This window comes from Neltuma alba, unplaced genomic scaffold, assembly GCF_004799145.2.
Source record: "Neltuma alba isolate B1F8T4 unplaced genomic scaffold, ASM479914v2 tig00003893_pilon, whole genome shotgun sequence".
NCBI classification, from domain to species: Eukaryota; Viridiplantae; Streptophyta; class Magnoliopsida; order Fabales; family Fabaceae; genus Neltuma; species Neltuma alba.
This window is the reverse complement of record NW_021633470.1, coordinates 708883-726543: the sequence shown is the minus strand read 5'-3', so window position 1 is coordinate 726543 and position 17661 is coordinate 708883. Positions and strand designations below refer to the sequence as shown.

The 17661-nt window shown below is 38.8% G+C and overlaps 3 protein-coding genes across 4 annotated transcripts; 1 reads left to right on the top strand and 2 right to left on the bottom strand.

Annotated features, from left to right (window-relative positions):
- The first annotated feature begins 2735 nt into the window (after positions 1 to 2735).
- LOC114742912 (probable receptor-like protein kinase At5g18500) lies at positions 2736 to 7144 on the top strand. Its single transcript, XM_028931135.1, has 8 exons — positions 2736 to 3071; positions 3881 to 4542; positions 4681 to 4785; positions 5035 to 5157; positions 5235 to 5405; positions 5850 to 5979; positions 6217 to 6429; positions 6591 to 7144. Exons 2-8 carry the CDS (start codon positions 3899 to 3901, stop codon positions 6714 to 6716), a joined length of 1512 nt encoding a protein of 503 aa, XP_028786968.1. The 5' UTR covers positions 2736 to 3071; positions 3881 to 3898; the 3' UTR covers positions 6717 to 7144.
- Positions 7145 to 8269: 1125 nt separating this feature from the next.
- On the bottom strand, positions 8270 to 11494 carry LOC114742915 (pto-interacting protein 1). Of its 2 annotated transcripts, XM_028931141.1 has the most exons (9): positions 11036 to 11494; positions 10693 to 10724; positions 10511 to 10609; positions 10170 to 10417; positions 9938 to 10064; positions 9405 to 9678; positions 9179 to 9311; positions 8911 to 8997; positions 8270 to 8782 (listed from the first exon to the last, which is right to left on the bottom strand). In XM_028931141.1, exons 3-9 carry the CDS (start codon positions 10596 to 10598, stop codon positions 8648 to 8650), a joined length of 1092 nt encoding a protein of 363 aa, XP_028786974.1. In that variant the 5' UTR covers positions 10599 to 10609; positions 10693 to 10724; positions 11036 to 11494; the 3' UTR covers positions 8270 to 8647. The 2 variants fall into 2 exon arrangements, with proteins under 2 accessions (XP_028786974.1, XP_028786973.1); XM_028931140.1 differs by lacking the exon at positions 10693 to 10724 and having other exon boundaries at positions 11036 to 11491.
- Positions 11495 to 13525: 2031 nt separating this feature from the next.
- Positions 13526 to 15799, bottom strand: LOC114742878 (S-adenosylmethionine synthase 2). The gene is made up of 2 exons (XM_028931104.1): positions 15674 to 15799; positions 13526 to 14970 (listed from the first exon to the last, which is right to left on the bottom strand). The coding sequence occupies exon 2, from the start codon at positions 14960 to 14962 to the stop codon at positions 13781 to 13783; it is 1182 nt and encodes a 393-aa protein (XP_028786937.1). The 5' UTR covers positions 14963 to 14970; positions 15674 to 15799; the 3' UTR covers positions 13526 to 13780.
- Positions 15800 to 17661: the final 1862 nt, after the last annotated feature.

The following is a 17661-nucleotide window of genomic DNA, read 5'->3' as shown; positions in this document are numbered from 1 at the left end:
ACTTTTCCAGAATCTGATCTAACGCATACTAAAATAATGATAAGATAGAGTTCTTCAGAATTTGAAGGCCTCTGTCCGCCGTGCGAATCAACGCGGAACCTCTCCTCTCCCTCGTCGTCTTTTTATCGTCATCTTGTCCAATCCTCACTCTCCAATTCATTTTAGGATCATGAGATACTCAATATGAACATAACATTTTACTGTTTCATGTTAGAATGAAAAATTATTCTCGCATATTAAATTAAACTCGGGACAAGTTGTGTTACTCACATGGTTGTGTTGTAGAAGGTAGAGTATTTGGGAAAATGGGCTTTTTTTTTTAAAGAGAAAAAAAAGGTAGTGAGATTTAAAATTGAAGATTTACTGTCTTGATGATATTTTACTGCAAATCCCAATATTTTATTGAGTGTTGAGATAAAATGGAGAAGGAGGATCATAAATATTGTGGCATTGATGAGGTGTGTAATTGCAATGGAGACCAAAGGCAAAGCACGAGAGCGCACAAAAGTCAAATAATATGATGTGCTCACGTTAATAATTAATTAACAAGGGTGGGTTCCGTCACTTTTATGCTGCAGAGCATATGCCTATAAGCGGTCATCATCTCCTTTATTGAGCCACCTCTTGGAATTGGTCTGGTCAAACTCCTATATCTCCGACACACACATACACCCAACACATATTGGACGCCCTACTCTTTCTCCACTGGTTTATACATACGATCATAAGATCGATCGTCAGTGATGAAACAAGTATTCCTCTTTTCACATTAAATAATTGGAAAATTATTGGAATATATATATATATATATATGTGCACGATCCATCGGACCATCAGATCTCGATTTGTGAATAGGAGCACATAATTATTGGGTGGGACACTGATCACTGTATCAGAACAGTAAACAGGATGATGGGATGCAGCATGTGTATTTATTCGCCGGTTAAGAAAAAGAATCTGTTTCCTGAAGTGAAAGCAGAAAAGGGGATAATAGCGTTGAGAGATCATCACTGTTAATTTGGTCGTGACTCCGAGACATACATGCACAAGGCGAAACTACACACATCGCACACAGGCCACCCAAGCACAGTACAAAGAGCCGATCGAAATTAAAGAGAGAGAGAGAGAGAGAGAAAAACTAGTGATCACAAACAGTATGGTACATATCGATATAACGCGGGAAGATCGAAGTGGTTGTGCGTAAATATAAAATGATCGATAACTTAAGTATCACTGCTGGATCCAACAATTGAAAGAGGACTGAATTCTTAGTCTCAACGTAAGGAATAATGAAGCAACGTACTTGCAAGGAAGAGGGTGGCTTCCGGAGGCACTTATCCGTGTACCGCCTCAACTTTCTTCAACAATTGTAATTAACTAAGGCTCTGTTTAGGTGCTCCAAAACCGTGATTTCAGAAGCACTTTTCCGCAAAACGAGATAACCTCCTCCATATATTTACTTCGTAATCCGTAAAAACACTTCTGAAAACATAGTTTGGTTTTTATCCAAACACTCCCTAAATAATATTGGGTCGGCGTTGCAATATCTGCGCTCTCCGTACTTCGACCCAGCCATTACTTTACGCGGAGAGATGGGGTTAAACCACATCACAATAATTCTCCACGGGCATGCTTGGATAATTATTTCCACAGTAGGGGTATTATGGGGTATCAGAAAACTCTTGTGGTGCCCAGTCTTTTTCTTTGACTGTCCAGCCCATCGAAAATCAAGTCTCATTGAATGAAGTCCTTAATAAAATATGAAACCTAGCAATTTACGCCACTCAATACTATGGAAATTAACAAAAATGATGACTTTGGGCTCACTAGCTGCGCGCTCTGTTGTTCATTTGACCTTTCAACCTTTTCTCTCTTTCTTTCTTTTGTTTTTTTTTCCCCCTCCAAATAATTGAGAACGTTTGCATATTCCCGTTCCTACCCCTCGGGTTCTAAAAAGGACACATTCTAAAAACAATTTCCAATTTAAAACGGAGGACGTCTTGGTATTATTATTTTACCTCTTCTCGGTTAATTTTGCTCATGTTCATTACTCTTCATGTTCTTGTCAGGTCATAATAGCTTAATAATAAGACTATAGGCCCTAATTTGATTAAAAGTAAATAACTTATGTATATGAATTTTAAGTATAGCAGTTTTTTCCCCTTATCTTTTTTTATTACTATGCACTCCAGCGTATTTTTTAACAGCGCACTAATTTTCTCGCGCAGTCGCAGCAATAATGATAGGAAAATATAGAATTGATGTTTGACTTATAAAATGTGAAAGCTTTTTTTTTTTTCCTTAACCAGCAAAAATGTGAAAGCTCTAATGAAATATTCCAATAACAACCTAATAAATACAAATTTGTTAATGTAATAAATATATTAATCATGATTAGCTCAATATAATCGAAAGAAAAACAAAATCTAAAATCTAAAATCTAAAATCTAAAGTGATTAATTTATATTTTAATCATATTAATAATACTTAATTATAAAACGCAAATGGGATTTTAGCTTCGTACGTGTGATTATCTGTCACCTTCTGACCAAATTTCAGGAATAATAGAAAACAATTTTAAAAAAAAGGACGTAGACAGAGAAGGGGAGAAAGGGGGAAATTTGAAGAAACAGCAAAGAAGGTTTCCATTGTCATGCTTCACTTTTACTGGATGCATTGTCCGTTGTGAGCCGTGTCACTGCTCATCACCTACCGCTGATAATTCCGCGCCTTCTTCTTATTAACCCCACCATTCCCTCTTCTCAGAATTTGATGTCCTTCTTGTGCTCTCTAATTCTCTCCAGCTGCACAGCAGGGTTGGTGCCTTGCTGCAACCCCCAGTTGTTTAGCGAAGAAGGGGTGGATTGGTCTGCGAAGGGTAATTTTAGATTGGACACAAGGTTTCATTTATGGAATTGAGAAAACTTATTGAGGAAATATATATACATTGGAAGATTTCGACAATGGCGTCCAGCTGTAGTTTGTTGACATCCGAGAAGGTTGCTGGCACTGAATAGATTTAGTGTTTCAGTTGCTTCATTGCAGGATTACGCCATTAGGCTCGTCGAAAGGTATTAATTGTGACACTAAGATTTATTTTTCTCCCTTATACTAATACGCTCATTGTTTAATCTCTGCCCAGTTTCTGGGAATCTCAAGGAGACGTAAAGAAATGACGGTTCTCGTTATCAATCTTAACAACTTGGCCTTCTGGCTAATGTGAAACCAAATCCATCCGTACAAGCTTGTTTTCTTCATCTTGTTCAATCTCCCGAGGACAAAATGGACGAAGTTTCAGTCTTTCTTGCTTGTTGAGTTGTTATTTGTTCTATTTTGGCCAGAAAGATGTGCTTGATTTGTTTTGAATGTGAATTCTCGGACTGTTTACGCATTTTCTGGAGATAACCCGCTGTTTACCTCAATAGTACTTGCGGATTAAAGCAATCTTGCGGATTAAAACCCAGTCATTGTTACCCACTGCTTATGACCTTGTCATCTAGGCTCTTGTATATTGCGCGTTTTCTCGCTAGAAATTTGCACGGTGGGATGTGTGAGTTTCGTTCTCAAGCCTGGCGATGGGATGTAAGAAAGCCCTAGTGGTTTGATGTGAGGGACTTCGTTTTTGTTTATGGTTATTTCTTTTTCCTGTTTTCAGCAACCTCAGTTTTCAAATCTAACATCGAGTTCGTTCAATATTTCCTTGTTTTTAATAAATGTTTCATTAAATCCTTTATAAGCATATGTCGGTGGACTTTTGTTTTGAGATTCATAAAATGTGAGGATTTTTCTTCCCCTCCCCCTAGCTGATTCTACATCAATTTATGCCAACGCTTTATTTTAGACACAATTGCATTCTTAATTTTCAAATTTTAAATTGCAGATATTTGACATCAGCAAAATGGCATCGGGTCTAAATTCAGGACTGTCCAAGAAAACATTTGTTTTTGGTTTGAAATTGTGGGTGTTAATGGGGATAACAGTTGGTTTGTTCATTGTGATAATTCTTGTGGTGTTAGTATGTCTTACTTCACGAAAGCGATCCAAAAGTGTCAATGGCAAGATTCCCTTTAGCCACATGCTATCAATTTCGGAAGAGATCAAAGAGATTAGAGTTGATCAAGTTTCAGCTAATAACCATATGCAGAGTGGTGCTTTCATGAGTCTGAATGACAAATTTAGTGACAGGGATTCTGAGAAGGTTTTGATCCAAACAAAAAATGGGGATACTAGCAGTCAATCAGGTTCATTTAATCATATGGACAAAGATGCTGCTGGTTCTCAATCTGGCGAAGAAAGTGGTGCTATGACCATTTCTGCCTACAGGTCATCTTTGCATCCTATAACTGCACCATCACCATTGTCTGGTCTGCCTGAGTTCTCTCACCTTGGCTGGGGGTACTGGTTTACATTGAGGGACCTAGAACTTGCAACAAAAAGGTTTTCAAGAGACAATGTTATTGGTGAAGGTGGATATGGAATTGTTTATCGTGGTCAGCTAATTAATGGGAACCCAGTGGCTGTTAAGAAGCTGCTCAATAATTTGTAAGTTTTGGCAGGAACCTGCAGAACCACCCTCGCTGTTAATATTTTGAGCTCTATTTTCTTTTTCATTTTAATTTTTTTCAGACTATCTGCAGACTCAGCAAGTTTTCCTGATAAATGTTAATGTCCATCTTGCAGAGGACAAGCTGAAAAGGAATTTAGAGTGGAGGTTGAGGCTATTGGTCATGTGCGCCATAAAAACTTGGTTCGACTTCTGGGTTATTGCATTGAAGGGACTCACAGGTACCGCACATTTTTTTCTGCGGTTTGTTTGGGTAACAAGCTACATTTTTTGTTTTTTAACCTTCAAGATTACAAGCTACATTACTTTATGTCTTTGCTTTCATCCTCATTTAATGATTTGATTGACATGCCCCACAGGCTCATAATATTTACAATGTCTCCACCAGAACTATCTTATAAATCTGAACTGTCACAAAATTGTATTTGAAACTATTATTTATTCTTGATAAATCCATTATATAATTTCAGGTTGCTGGTTTATGAATACGTTAACAATGGCAATCTAGAGCAATGGCTTCATGGAGCTATGCGGCAATATGGGTATCTAACTTGGGATGCACGAATGAAAGTTTTGCTTGGCACTGCTAAAGCGTATGCTCGTTGTTGCCTAAATAAATTTACAGCATGACCTAAGTTTATCTTCGGCGATCTGAGATTTTATGTTGCAGGCTGGCCTACTTGCATGAAGCAATTGAACCTAAAGTGGTGCATCGGGACATTAAGTCAAGCAATATTCTAATTGATGATGACTTCAATGCCAAAATATCTGACTTTGGGCTCGCTAAGTTGCTTGGCGCTGGTAAAAGTCATATTACAACTAGAGTAATGGGTACTTTTGGGTGAGATGTTTTCTCTCTGATAAAATCGTATTAGAAACTCTCTACAAATTGGAACTCTCATTTCCACAGTAATTTTCCTTTTACATGTTCACTTGGGTAGCCACAGCGATGTTAAATTCTTGTTCTGCATTTTTAATCTAACACTCTCTAGGTTAACTCACCTCTTCATGGTCACCTCTTGCTCATAATTTAATATAAAATGAATTATAATATGTGCCTACCAAACAGAATATCAAGTGATTCATTTTGCTTGAACATCAATTTATCAAGTCTCTTTTGAAACTGAATACTACCTTAACAAATTACACGTACATATTGGCTTCTAAAATTGACACGGTCTTTGTTTTTGTTGATTAGGGTGGTAATATTGTACTTTGAGAAATTGTATCTTGTCCTTGTCAGTTAATTACATTCTCCTTTTTACATATGCTTTGTATTTTTCAGATACGTGGCTCCTGAATATGCCAATTCTGGCTTGCTAAATGAAAAGAGTGATGTTTATAGTTTTGGGGTATTACTTCTTGAAGCAATTACTGGTAGGGACCCAGTGGATTATGGTCGACCAGCAGCTGAGGTGGGTCATCAGTGGGATATTGACATGCATTTATTTCTTTTAAGTAAACTCATTGTTGAGCACCTGATAAGAGCTAAAGAACTTTTTTTCACTATTTCATGTATTAACTTGTAACTTAAAAATTAGAACTCGTGCATAGAAAATTTGTGTGGACTTTTTGCTTAGTTGGTTTCTGTAGCTCTTGTGCCATTTTTTCGCTGAAGACTTCCCTTAATATCATGTGAAAAATGGTCTTAGGTAAATTTGGTAGATTGGCTCAAAATGATGGTAGGGAGTAGGCGTTCAGAAGAGGTGGTGGACCCCAACATTGAGACTAGGCCATCAACAAGCGCCCTTAAACGAGCCCTCTTGACTGCTTTGAGGTGCGTTGATCCTGATGCTGAGAAAAGACCGAAGATGAGTCAAGTTGTCCGTATGCTTGAATCGGAAGAATATCCCATACCAAGAGAGGTTCGGTTTCTGATTCTCATATTGTGTGTTTGAAGTTCCCTACATGGCGTGGCAGTTTCTGAAAATTACATTTATCGTACCTGGTTCCTGGTAATGTAAATCATTGACGCCTGGTGAAGTGCTTGAAACTAAATGGTTGCAAATATTGTGGCTGAATTCAGGATCGAAGACGCCGAAGAAGTCAGGCAGGAAACTTAGAGGGGCAGGAGCAGAGGGAGACTTCTGATACAGAGAAGAGTGACAATCCAGATTACAGGTCCAATGGCAGAATGAAGCAACAGAGTTAGAGGCAGGCTGTGGTGTTCAAATTCCAGGATTGAAGGGCAATTTTCGCATTCTTTAGGCTTCTATGAGCTGTGATGCCAGCCACATTTAATGACAAAGACAGCAGAAAATAGTTGGTCTGTAGATTGTTAAAATACTTACGTGTTATAGCGTAGCTGTAGTGTAGTCTGTAGATGTCAGGACGTGGGATTTTGTACTCTCCTGCACTTTTGTGTACAGTCTCTTGCATGATTTCATTTGTTCCCATCACATATTAGGAGGACGAGACAGTTTGTGAAGCAAAAAGGAAAAAGCATGTGGTGACTGTCTTTTATTTTATTTTTGTTTTCAAAGGACTGTATTCTAATTACCGCAGTGAAGGGGGTTTTTTGTGGTGACATTTTCGAGAAGCTCGGCAAGCCTTAATTTGGAATTTAGACTGCCACGGAATGATAGTAAGGCATTCCCTACCCTCGCTCATACCCCAAAAATTCCCCCGGAATTTGGAATTTTGATCTTCTTGACGAGAGTAAATCGTACTCCAAACTTCTTTACCACTAACAAAGGATGCCACGTATAACTGCGACCCAAAAAGTGAAACAACAATAGGAGCGAGGGGCAAGGAAAATGACAGATCCTGGAGATTTCAATATCGGCATTTGGAATTGATGAGTCGAGTCGTCATCTCGCATGATTTATGGCGGGATCGTCAGAAATTTGCCTTCCATGCACCAAAATAATCCGTCCATGTGAACTTAGCAAGTCTGATATACCCTAACACCTTCGACCGCGCGTGAGAGAGGGGAAGTTTAACTCGATTTCTTACCTATATTTCGTCCCATCCTTGTGAACTGTGATGAACTAGCTCTAGATGACAGTGCCCTAGTTCTCGAACTCGCTCAAATGATGATGACGGTGATGAGTTCATGCATAGATGCATCTTAAGTTGAAAGGATGAAGCATGAGACTTGTTCGCTTATTGAGTTCAAGGGGGCTATGCCGTCTTAGAGGCCTACTAGCATAAAAGTCGTGGACACTGATGTAACGAGCGCATGCGTCAGTAGGAAGACATCACAATTCACAGTAACAAGCATCGGCGACGCAAAAGAATCCGATAGACATTTTTTAATTGCTATTTATAACCCATTGTTTCAGTTTCAAAGGCGCCGCCCTTCCAACATTTCCGTTGAAAATTAGAGCTATCTGCACTGTATTTCTCCGGTTTTTAATATAAAAACTATTTAACTAATTTAATTAGTTTAAAAAAATTAGGTAAGTTAGTTAATTATAAAAAAATATAATTTTTTTTATAAAACACTATAATCATCCTTCTTAATATTCTTTCTTCCTCACTTACTTGATTACAATTGATAAAGTATTTATATGGATAATTTAAAAAAATTGATAAATATGATAAATAAGTTTTATATTTAGAACCAAAATTAACTTAATAATTAGTTCCTATATTAAATACCGGAGGAGTATTACTTTCAGGGAAGTGCCATCCACAGAATATTATTATTTTGAAAATTCTGGATAATTATTGCCATCAATTTCCAATATTACACGCAAGGACTTCAACAACATTCACGCAAGCACTTCAGCATCTCTCCTAAAACAATTTTACAGCTCCAAAAGCGGGAAAAAAAAAAAGGAGGTGATATTAAAACGTACGGGTTAAACCCTCGGATGATTTTGCCTAAAAGTATGAAAAATTAGCTTAAATATTCGTCAGAGGAACTAGCAGACAATAACAAAGTTTTATTAAGCATTTAAAACCAGTAGCTTAACTATGATTGCATCTTTCCCACCTCCTACCTAGAATAGCACAATCTACAGAATGCTTCAGGAATACAGTACTTTGGGGCCAATGGAGCTGAACGCCACCGTCAATATTTAGTGGCACTAGTTACAAGGCAATTCGTTGCATGATAGATCAAAAGAATTTGGGAATTTAAAAGTTGGGAGGCCGCTTTGTGTGAACGGAAGACCGAGGATTAAGAAGAGGCTGTAGAGCTTTCACTACAATGCTCATATTTGGCCGAAACTCAGCTTCATATTGCACACACAGTGCAGCAACAGCAGCCATCTTTCACAAATAGATAATATTTGATTTTAAACCCTAACGTTCATCTCAAAAATATTTCATCTCCATAAATACAACATATATAGTCTCAAAAATATTTCATCTCCATAAATACAACATATATAGTTTACCTTTGCAACTGCCTTTGGAGGGTATTCTCCCTTTAATTTCACATCCACGCACTGCTTCACTTTGTCTTCACTCAGTTGTGGCGTTGCCTAATTCACACCAACGGACAAGAATCATTCAGTCCAAGTAAGTATCCTGGATACGTCCATGATGTCAAAATATAGTGTTTGTGTTTGAGCCTTATAATTTAAGATGTCTTTTTTCAAAGTATGAGTTTTGGAAATCACAAAGACATTATCATCATGTTTCATAAGTGGGGCTGTTTTATACCCAGGTGACAAGGCTCTGCTGCCCTCGCGGCAGTGTATGATCAACAGGTTTGCGTCCGGTTAAGAGTTCTAGAAGTATAACCCCAAAACTGTAGACGTCGCTTCTCGAAGTGAGCTGACCCGTCATGGCATATCTGTCATCCAAAATGTTAAATTCAATAAAAACTTTCATATCCAAAATGTTGTGATTTAGGCACAGAAAAAAAAAAAAAAATCAGCCTGATTACTCTGGAGCATAGTAACCGAAGGTTCCAAGAACACGAGTAGAATGGAGACGAGCAGCAGCATCAGGGGCTTGATTTGACAAATCAAAATCAGCAATCTTTGCAACATCATCTTCGAAAAGTAGTATGTTGCAAGACTTGATGTAACGATGGATGATGTTGGTCTCTGCTTTTTCATGTAGATATTCAAGTCCTCTAGCTGCCCCCACTGCAATTTTAACTCTTTGTGCCCATGACAGTGTTGGACCTGGTTGTGCATCCCTCACGCCTTTGCGTCCTATATATATTTCAAACAAATTTCTAAGTTGCAAGTTTTGATGACTTTGTTACTATAAACTTAAGATTTCACAACCGTATACATAAACTGAGTAAGAGAAAATACGTTTCTATAGGATTCAATTGAAGGGTTTTTTATTTGCTACTTGTTATTCTCTCAGTTGTCAAAAACAGGACAAATGTGTATGCCTTAAGGGCTAAGAAATAACAAATCACAGATTTTTAAGGACTTTTAAACCTGAATGAATGGTATAACTGACCATGTAGAATATCATGAAGAGTTCCTTTAGGAGCATACTCAAAGGCCAGGGCTCGGAAAGCACCATCGGCACAATAACCAAGAAGCTCAACAACATTTTCGTGCTTTAGCCTTGATACGATTGAGACCTGTGAAGTGACAAATCAAAGGTAATGGGATAATGATCCAAGAAATCACACCATAGAATTGTATTGCAAAGGTTATAACAATAACAGAGCACATTTGAACCAAACCTGAGCAAGGAATTCGCTCTCTGGTTGCCTGCTGGAATCTAACCTCTTAATCGCCACGTGACGCCCATTTTTCAATACACCGTGGTATACCTTACCGTATGCCCCCTCACCAATGTAAGATTTTGCGCCAAAATTATCAGTCAGGGACTTCATTTCATCAACTGAAATGGAAGGGACCGCAATGGGTTGAACATTAACGGTGTGTGGAGTGGTCGTTGAAAATTGTCTACCAGTATAACCACTGACCCCTGCATCGTTTAATAGGATTAAAACAACAAGAGGTATATAAATTTTATGCAGATGTTCTTTTAGGAAGAAAGGATCTGGGCGCTGTGGATTACCAGCGGGATAGGTTGGCTTTGGGACGAAGGGCCCATTATCAGGAGCCTGGTGATCGTCACCTTTTTTGCAACAGCCAAAGCAGCTCATGATCCTCTAATCTGGAAGAAAAGTCGACAACATCAATAATAAAAATTATGGCGATGATTTTCAACGGACCTAGGAACTTATTTTCGATACGAACCATCCTTACCTTCCCTGCAAAGATAAACAATACTACATAATAAAAGGAACAACCGAGAGTGAATATCAGTCCTAGAACCAGTAAAGGCGGTGAAATCAACACCGGAAGAAACTCAGATAAGAAATGCTCTCAGTTATGGCGTCTCCGTGACTTGACTGAAGGTTTTGAAAACATGTTTTTGATTGCTTAAAACCCAGATACCACTGACCAGTCAACCAAAGAAACGCTCAGAACAGGGTAACTAGTCAAATATGCACCGAAACCAACAATCTGAGGAGCCAAAACCGAGAGCAAAGGGGCAAAAGAAGAGAAAAGATTGGGTTTCGGAAATTAAAAATGTCACCTTTACGAAGACTCAGTGATTGCTCCTGTGTTGGATGGATAACAGAGCCGACCGAGTAAAGTGGGCAAAAATCAACGGATGAAGGAAGGGAAGGAGTGAGAATAAAGGCAAAAACAAAAGGAATCCTTTGAATTCGGTTGGTGTATTCTTTGCTTGGTTTGTTCTCAGAGCGATGGTGGAATAGGAAGGGCAGGGCCAGCCAGAATAAACGTTATTTTAGGCAAGGCCAGAAAGAACTGCGTTCGCTCTCGATCGTTAAAAAACAAGAAAGCGGGATACGCAATTATAATTATAATTTATGTTATTTTCTCTCCGTTTACTTTTGTTTTCAATAATGAAGTATAGGATTATGATGAGCATGAGTATGAAATAGACATGCTCCCCCCTCGTTATTAACGAGCAAGATCTCCAATTAGTATCCCAACTCCTCATTCTTCTTAATTTATTCCTCTGTCTGCGCGCCTTCCCTTTCCAGCGATCATATTCATAAACAGCAATCTTCAAGCTCTTCATAATTCTTTCCACGCTTCATTTGAAAGTATGCGTAAGTCCAATGAATTTCCAGAAATATCACCTCGAAAATTGTAATCCTTTAAATGCTTAAGAAAAAGAAAAAATCGGACGACAACAACGGTGTGGTCTTGCAAGAAAAATCTGCATGACAGATAATTAAAGTTATGCTTTAGTTAAAAGCTAAAAAAAAATTATGAGAATATTATCTTTTGGCTTATTAAAAAGACAGCTCCTAAAGTTACACGGCAACAATTAATTTATTTATGACACGCTAAATAATAGTGGACCGAAAGGAATACAACTCTGAAAAAAAAGTTCGAATTTACAATTTCTCTGTCTTTTTTTTTTTTTTGGTGGTCAGTAATTTATAATTTCTCTGTCAAGATATAGTAAAGTTGATTATTGATGATTAAGTATTTCTTTTTGCCTACTCTTCATCACAAACCTAATCCATCGATCTGTCTAATCAATGCTTCGTTGTTCGACTTAGCCAGCACGCAACTAGATTAGTTTATCCACGTAATTTGTCAAAGCCAAACAACCTGCATTAAAGATGAAATTTTCATGTAAATCTCTTAACTAGAACTTTTAGTAGATGAAATTTTTAAAAATATTAGTACTTTGATAAATAAATCAAACTATTGTTCAACAAAAAAAAAATAAATCAAACTATTTGTTAAAAACTTTTATAGTTTATATTAATAACGTTAACATAATTAAAATTTCCTAAATAAAGTTAGATGCATTTTTTAAACTCAACTTGAAATTTACGCCAATTGAAAATGAATATTACATATTTTGGTGCATGCAAGTGGAAATTAGAGTATATAGTTTTTTGTGTAACTCATTAGCATTAGGTTAAAAAAAAAAAAAACAAATACTACCCGATCTATATATTTCATATAGGCTTATCGCTTCAGCATCGTTCATAGGGATATCCGTGCATGCCTGGTTCGATTTTCAAAACGAGCACGTAGAGTGCTCACACGCTTGAGATGATAAGGCGATAATATAATGCGGTAAAAAAAACAAAAACAAAAACAAACAGACAGACACATATGGATTGGATTAGAGTTTTAGTTGGTGCTTAAATTTCAAGTGGACCTCGGTAGGACGAACAGTGTTGTTGGTGAACGGCCCAACATGCATTACATTAGTCTTAAAATTAAATAGGTCTTGTTTGGCAGAGCAGTGGAAATTCTTCATAAGCACGTTTTATGTAAATTGAAATAAAACTTTTCCTCGCATACTTACCTCGTATTCCATAAATTACTATTAAAAAATAACTTATAAGTTACTTATAAACTATTTTAAATGGGCTCATAATTAATACGCATTTGTTGAGACTTGAGGGAGAATGCAAGGGGTCATAACTCGTAACTGGTAAGCGATTGATCTGTCAACTTTTGGAATGGAGGGGAAGCTGGATTCAGCTGGCCTCTCTTGTTTGCCATCTGTCTCAAATATTCCCATCTACATTTTCTCAGTTCCTCTCCCCTATTTCTTTTCCTACTTTTTTTTTTTTTTAAATAAACCTGTCAAAATTTCACCAATTTATCAATGGGCTATATTGGTGGGCAGGTGTAGGGTATTCTTAAAGAGCAGACCCATTACATTGGGACTAATGTATCTCTTTGCAGTCCGATGTCCGTACTTCTGATTCGCGTTTTGTCAGCTCATATATCCGCTATCCGCAAGGAAAATTCTTTATCATCACATTCTCCTCCGGCCACCTCCACATTGCGTTGTTTTGTTAGTCTGTGGTTTTGCTGCTTGTGCCCAAAACAAATGTGCACCTGACCACTCAAATTCTATTTCATCGGATGATTGCTCAACTCGATGAACTTTAACAGTTAAAAAGCGTCTTCATAAAACCTTGCGTTGCTTGTTTTCTGCCTTTTTTCTTTCTTCAGTTAATTACAATTTGTCAGCCTTGAGTTGGTGCAAATAGAAATTGAATAGAAAAACGCATACAAATTCAGTGGAAAAAAAATCAGAAAAAATTGTATATTTTCTTCAACTTGAGATGATTATTACATATATTGAGCATATGTTGAGCATATGGTTAATGAGTATAGGGGCAAAAAAAAAAAGAAAAAAGAGAGTGCTGGACGAACACAATACAACTCCTCCGAGGGAGAGGGGGGGAAATCCGAAAAAGAAAAGGCCAGGGACAGGGGAGGTGAAAAATCAAATCAAACACCATGGAGGCATAGCACGCAAGGAAATCATTCAAGCCGTAGGCTTCTCCCATTTAAGGGGCTTGACCACCTCCCATGTGAAGTCAGCGTCATCTCTGCCGAAATGTCCATAGGCAGCAGTCTTCAAGAACCTGCCATTGCCGCCCCTCTTGAGATCAAGATTAATGGAGATCATGCCTGGCCTGAAATCGAAGTTCTCCTTCACAATCTTAAGGATCTCCTTGTCAGGAATCTTTCCGGTCCCATATGTGTCCACAAACACAGACAAAGGCTCGGGCACACCAATGGCGTACGACACTTGCACAATGCACCTCCTGGCAAGTCCATTGGCAACAATGCTCTTTGCAGCTTGCCTCACAATGTAAGCTCCGCTCCTGTCAACCTTGGTTGGGTCCTTCCCAGAGAAGGCACCGCCACCATGGGCACCCCATCCACCGTAAGTGTCAATGATGATCTTACGCCCAGTGAGACCAGCATCACCGTGAGGGCCACCGATCACAAAACGGCCCGAAGGGTTGAGGTGGAAAATTGTCTTCTCATCAAGGTACTTCTCAGGAATCACAGCCTTGATGACATGCTCTTTGAGATCAGCTGCTATCTCATCGTTAGTCACAGTCTCATCGTGCTGGGTAGAGATAAGAACAGTGTGGACACGAATGGGAACCATGGCACCCTTGTCATTGTAATACTCAACGGTGACTTGGGTCTTGCCATCAGGCCTCAACCAGGGGCACGTTCCATTCTTGCGCACCTCAGTTAGACGAGCACCGAGCTTGGTTGCGAGAACGTGGCTCAAGGGCATCAATTCAGGGGTCTCATCAGTAGCATAGCCGAACATGTGACCCTGGTCACCGGCGCCAATTTCCTCGGGTCTTTTGCTTAGATGGCCATGCACACCCTGAGCAATGTCGGGACTCTGCTGCTCAATGTTGACCAGGACCTTACAGTTGTCAGCATCAAGACCAACATCATCCGAAACAAACCCAATGTTCCTGCAGGTGTCACGAACAATTTTCTCGTAGTCTACATTGGCTTTAGTTGTGATCTCTCCGAAGACCATAACCATGTTGGTCTTGGTGCAAGTTTCACAGGCAACTTTGCTATCTGGGTCCTGTTCCAGACAGGCATCAAGCACTGCATCTGAGATCTGGTCACAGAGCTTGTCTGGGTGTCCCTCGTTCACTGATTCGGAGGTGAATAGAAAAGTCTCCATCCTTGTAGCTGCAGCAATACGTTAAATGGAAAAGGAAACAAATATTAGCGCAATCATTCACATAAGACATATAGCCATCATGCATAAACTTAGCAAACAGAACACTACGGCCGTGACATTATCAATTTACGGCTGAGTTCAACAAATAAGACAAAATTCTAATCACAAGATGCTAATTGAGTCCAAGGTCCAAAGTAAACATCCATTTACCAAATCTACCGGAAGTCTAGCACAATAGCTACACTGCCATGAATTTGCCCAAAAGACGTCTCACTCTTACAAGTTAGATGATAAAACAGAGCCACAAGAATAATCCATATTTTCGTCCCAAATCTTAACATGCTATTAAGAGAACTGCGATTAACATGCATATTTGGGCAGATCTGCAAGCACACAGTAAATCTCACCGCAAGTGCAGAGTAATCATCTTCCTACAGTGACAAGTCCACGAAATGGAATCCAGATTTCAATTTAACAGACCGAAAGGCGACTAATACAACTTAATTAGCACGAAATCGGTTCGAATAACTAAGATCGACCATGCTGAAGGAAAATAAGAACGAAACAACCCATATTGCAAAATCCCAAAGTGAATCGCAAGATCCGTCATAAGAATTTACTTAAAATATTCATATCAAGCTGCACATTACAAACTGAGAACTCTTCGAAGCATGGATGGACAAAACTTAAATGAGAGGAAAGACAAGCTACCTTGCGAGGAAGAAGCAGCAAAGAGACGGGAAGAAGCAAGTCCCCAGAAGAGAAACGAGGAGGCTGCCTGAACACTGAACAGAAGGGATTCTCTTGGGACTGCTCAAGCTGTGCGAGTCCAAATGAGGCAGAGGGCATGCATTTTATAGGCCAAAGATGGCGTGTTCTCGGACGCGCGAAATCCACCAAGCTGTAATCGGCCATTTCCGCCACGCGCGATCCGCATCGACGGCTGAGATTGGCTTTTCAAATTGATCTGGTCCGTCTGAGGATTAGGGGGAGTCGGTGAGAGGAGATATTTTTGCGTACACCGCGGGTAACGTACGGTTCGGCAGACCCACGCGGACTTCGATTGATATGGTTATGGGCTGCATAATAATTCCATAATGTGAAAGAAAAACTGGGGGAAAATATAGTTGCCAGAAAAAGAAAAATGTTATGGTGGTACATTACTTTTTTTTCTCTTTAATATATGAATTATTTAGCTAATTTGAGTAAAACAAGTAAACTAAATAAATTAATTACAATAAATACAATATGATCTTTTTTAAATATCCATATATAATATTAAGTTATATGTCCAGTTTCTAAGTCAGATAAGTTAATTTGAAAAAAATGATAAATAAAATAAATTAATGCCTTATAATTAAAATCAAAACTAATCCTTTAATTAGCTCATGCTGTTCTTTATATATTAAATCTCTTTGGTGGGAGAGGGAGGTGTACCCGCGCTTCTCTTGACTTTTTACCGGATGAATATTTTGCGCATATGGCCACCTTCTAACAGGCCTTCTAGTTTTGACTCTATAATTTACTTGGCTCTCGTTCGCGTTGACTATTTGTTTTTTCTTTCTGAGGGGGGAAAAAGGTGAATCGATGTGATTACATTTTTGTCTCTGTCGTCAATAAAATAAGTCCATAAGAAATGAGAGAGGTTGGCACTTGGCCGCAGAAAGAGAAGCTGTGTGCTCCGTGTTTGGGAGAATCATGATAAAAGCCAGGGATGTGGTGACACGCCGGATCTGAGATTTCACGCTTACTTATTAGGCACTGCCGCACTTTGTTAAAATGTGGTATGAAGCCAGATTTGACGCTTATTAATTACACTGATGTATGTATTTTTCACTTGAATTGAAATAGTATTCAAGTTTGTTTTAAAATGTTTGATTTCAAATTTCAGAGCATATATTTACACACGTGGGAAGCCTCCTAGAGGAAAATGTCAAAAGTTCAAATATTGTATGGATTGTAATAGGCAACAAAGGGACAAGTGTGAAGAAAGCATTAGAGGACACCAACCACAGCATGTAAAACTGAAACTTGGGGTGGGCACAATTGGCATGGGAGGGAGGGTAGGTGAATGTCGGTGTTGCATCATTATCGGCAACCAACCACGCCCATGAAAATTAAACGGACACATTACACATTTCTTTTATTCTTAATATGTTTGGAGTCAGCAGCCGGCGAAAATGACGTGGCCATCATTCCTCTCCCACTAAAACATTCTTTTATTGTTCTGTCAAATGCACTCAACGGTCAAACACGTATTTCCGACCCTTACAAGTAACTTACTTCCGCGCCTCCATTCAATATTTTATTTTCTAAATATGGCGTCACTACATCCGAGTCACTCTCAAGTCTCAACCTCACGACGCACACCATATTGGAACCTCACCATCATGCTCGCTTGGTCTTCTCTCTTTCTTTGTTTCTCTCCCCTGCCATTGCCAAAGCCTCTTCTGTCCTCATCTTAACACCTTGTTACCTGCCCAAAAGCAGATAAATCTTGCCATGGTTCCTGGCGCACACGCCCAATCATTGTCGCCAGGGTAAATCAAAAAGCCCTCGACTCCCTCCGTCATCCACAGTAGACTTCACTCCTTCACTAAATGGGCCGAGAGCCATGAGAGGGCCAACGAAAACAAGCCCATTTTGGGTTATTCATTGCTCTTTTTTTTTTTAAATTTAAAAAAAATGGAAAGGATAAC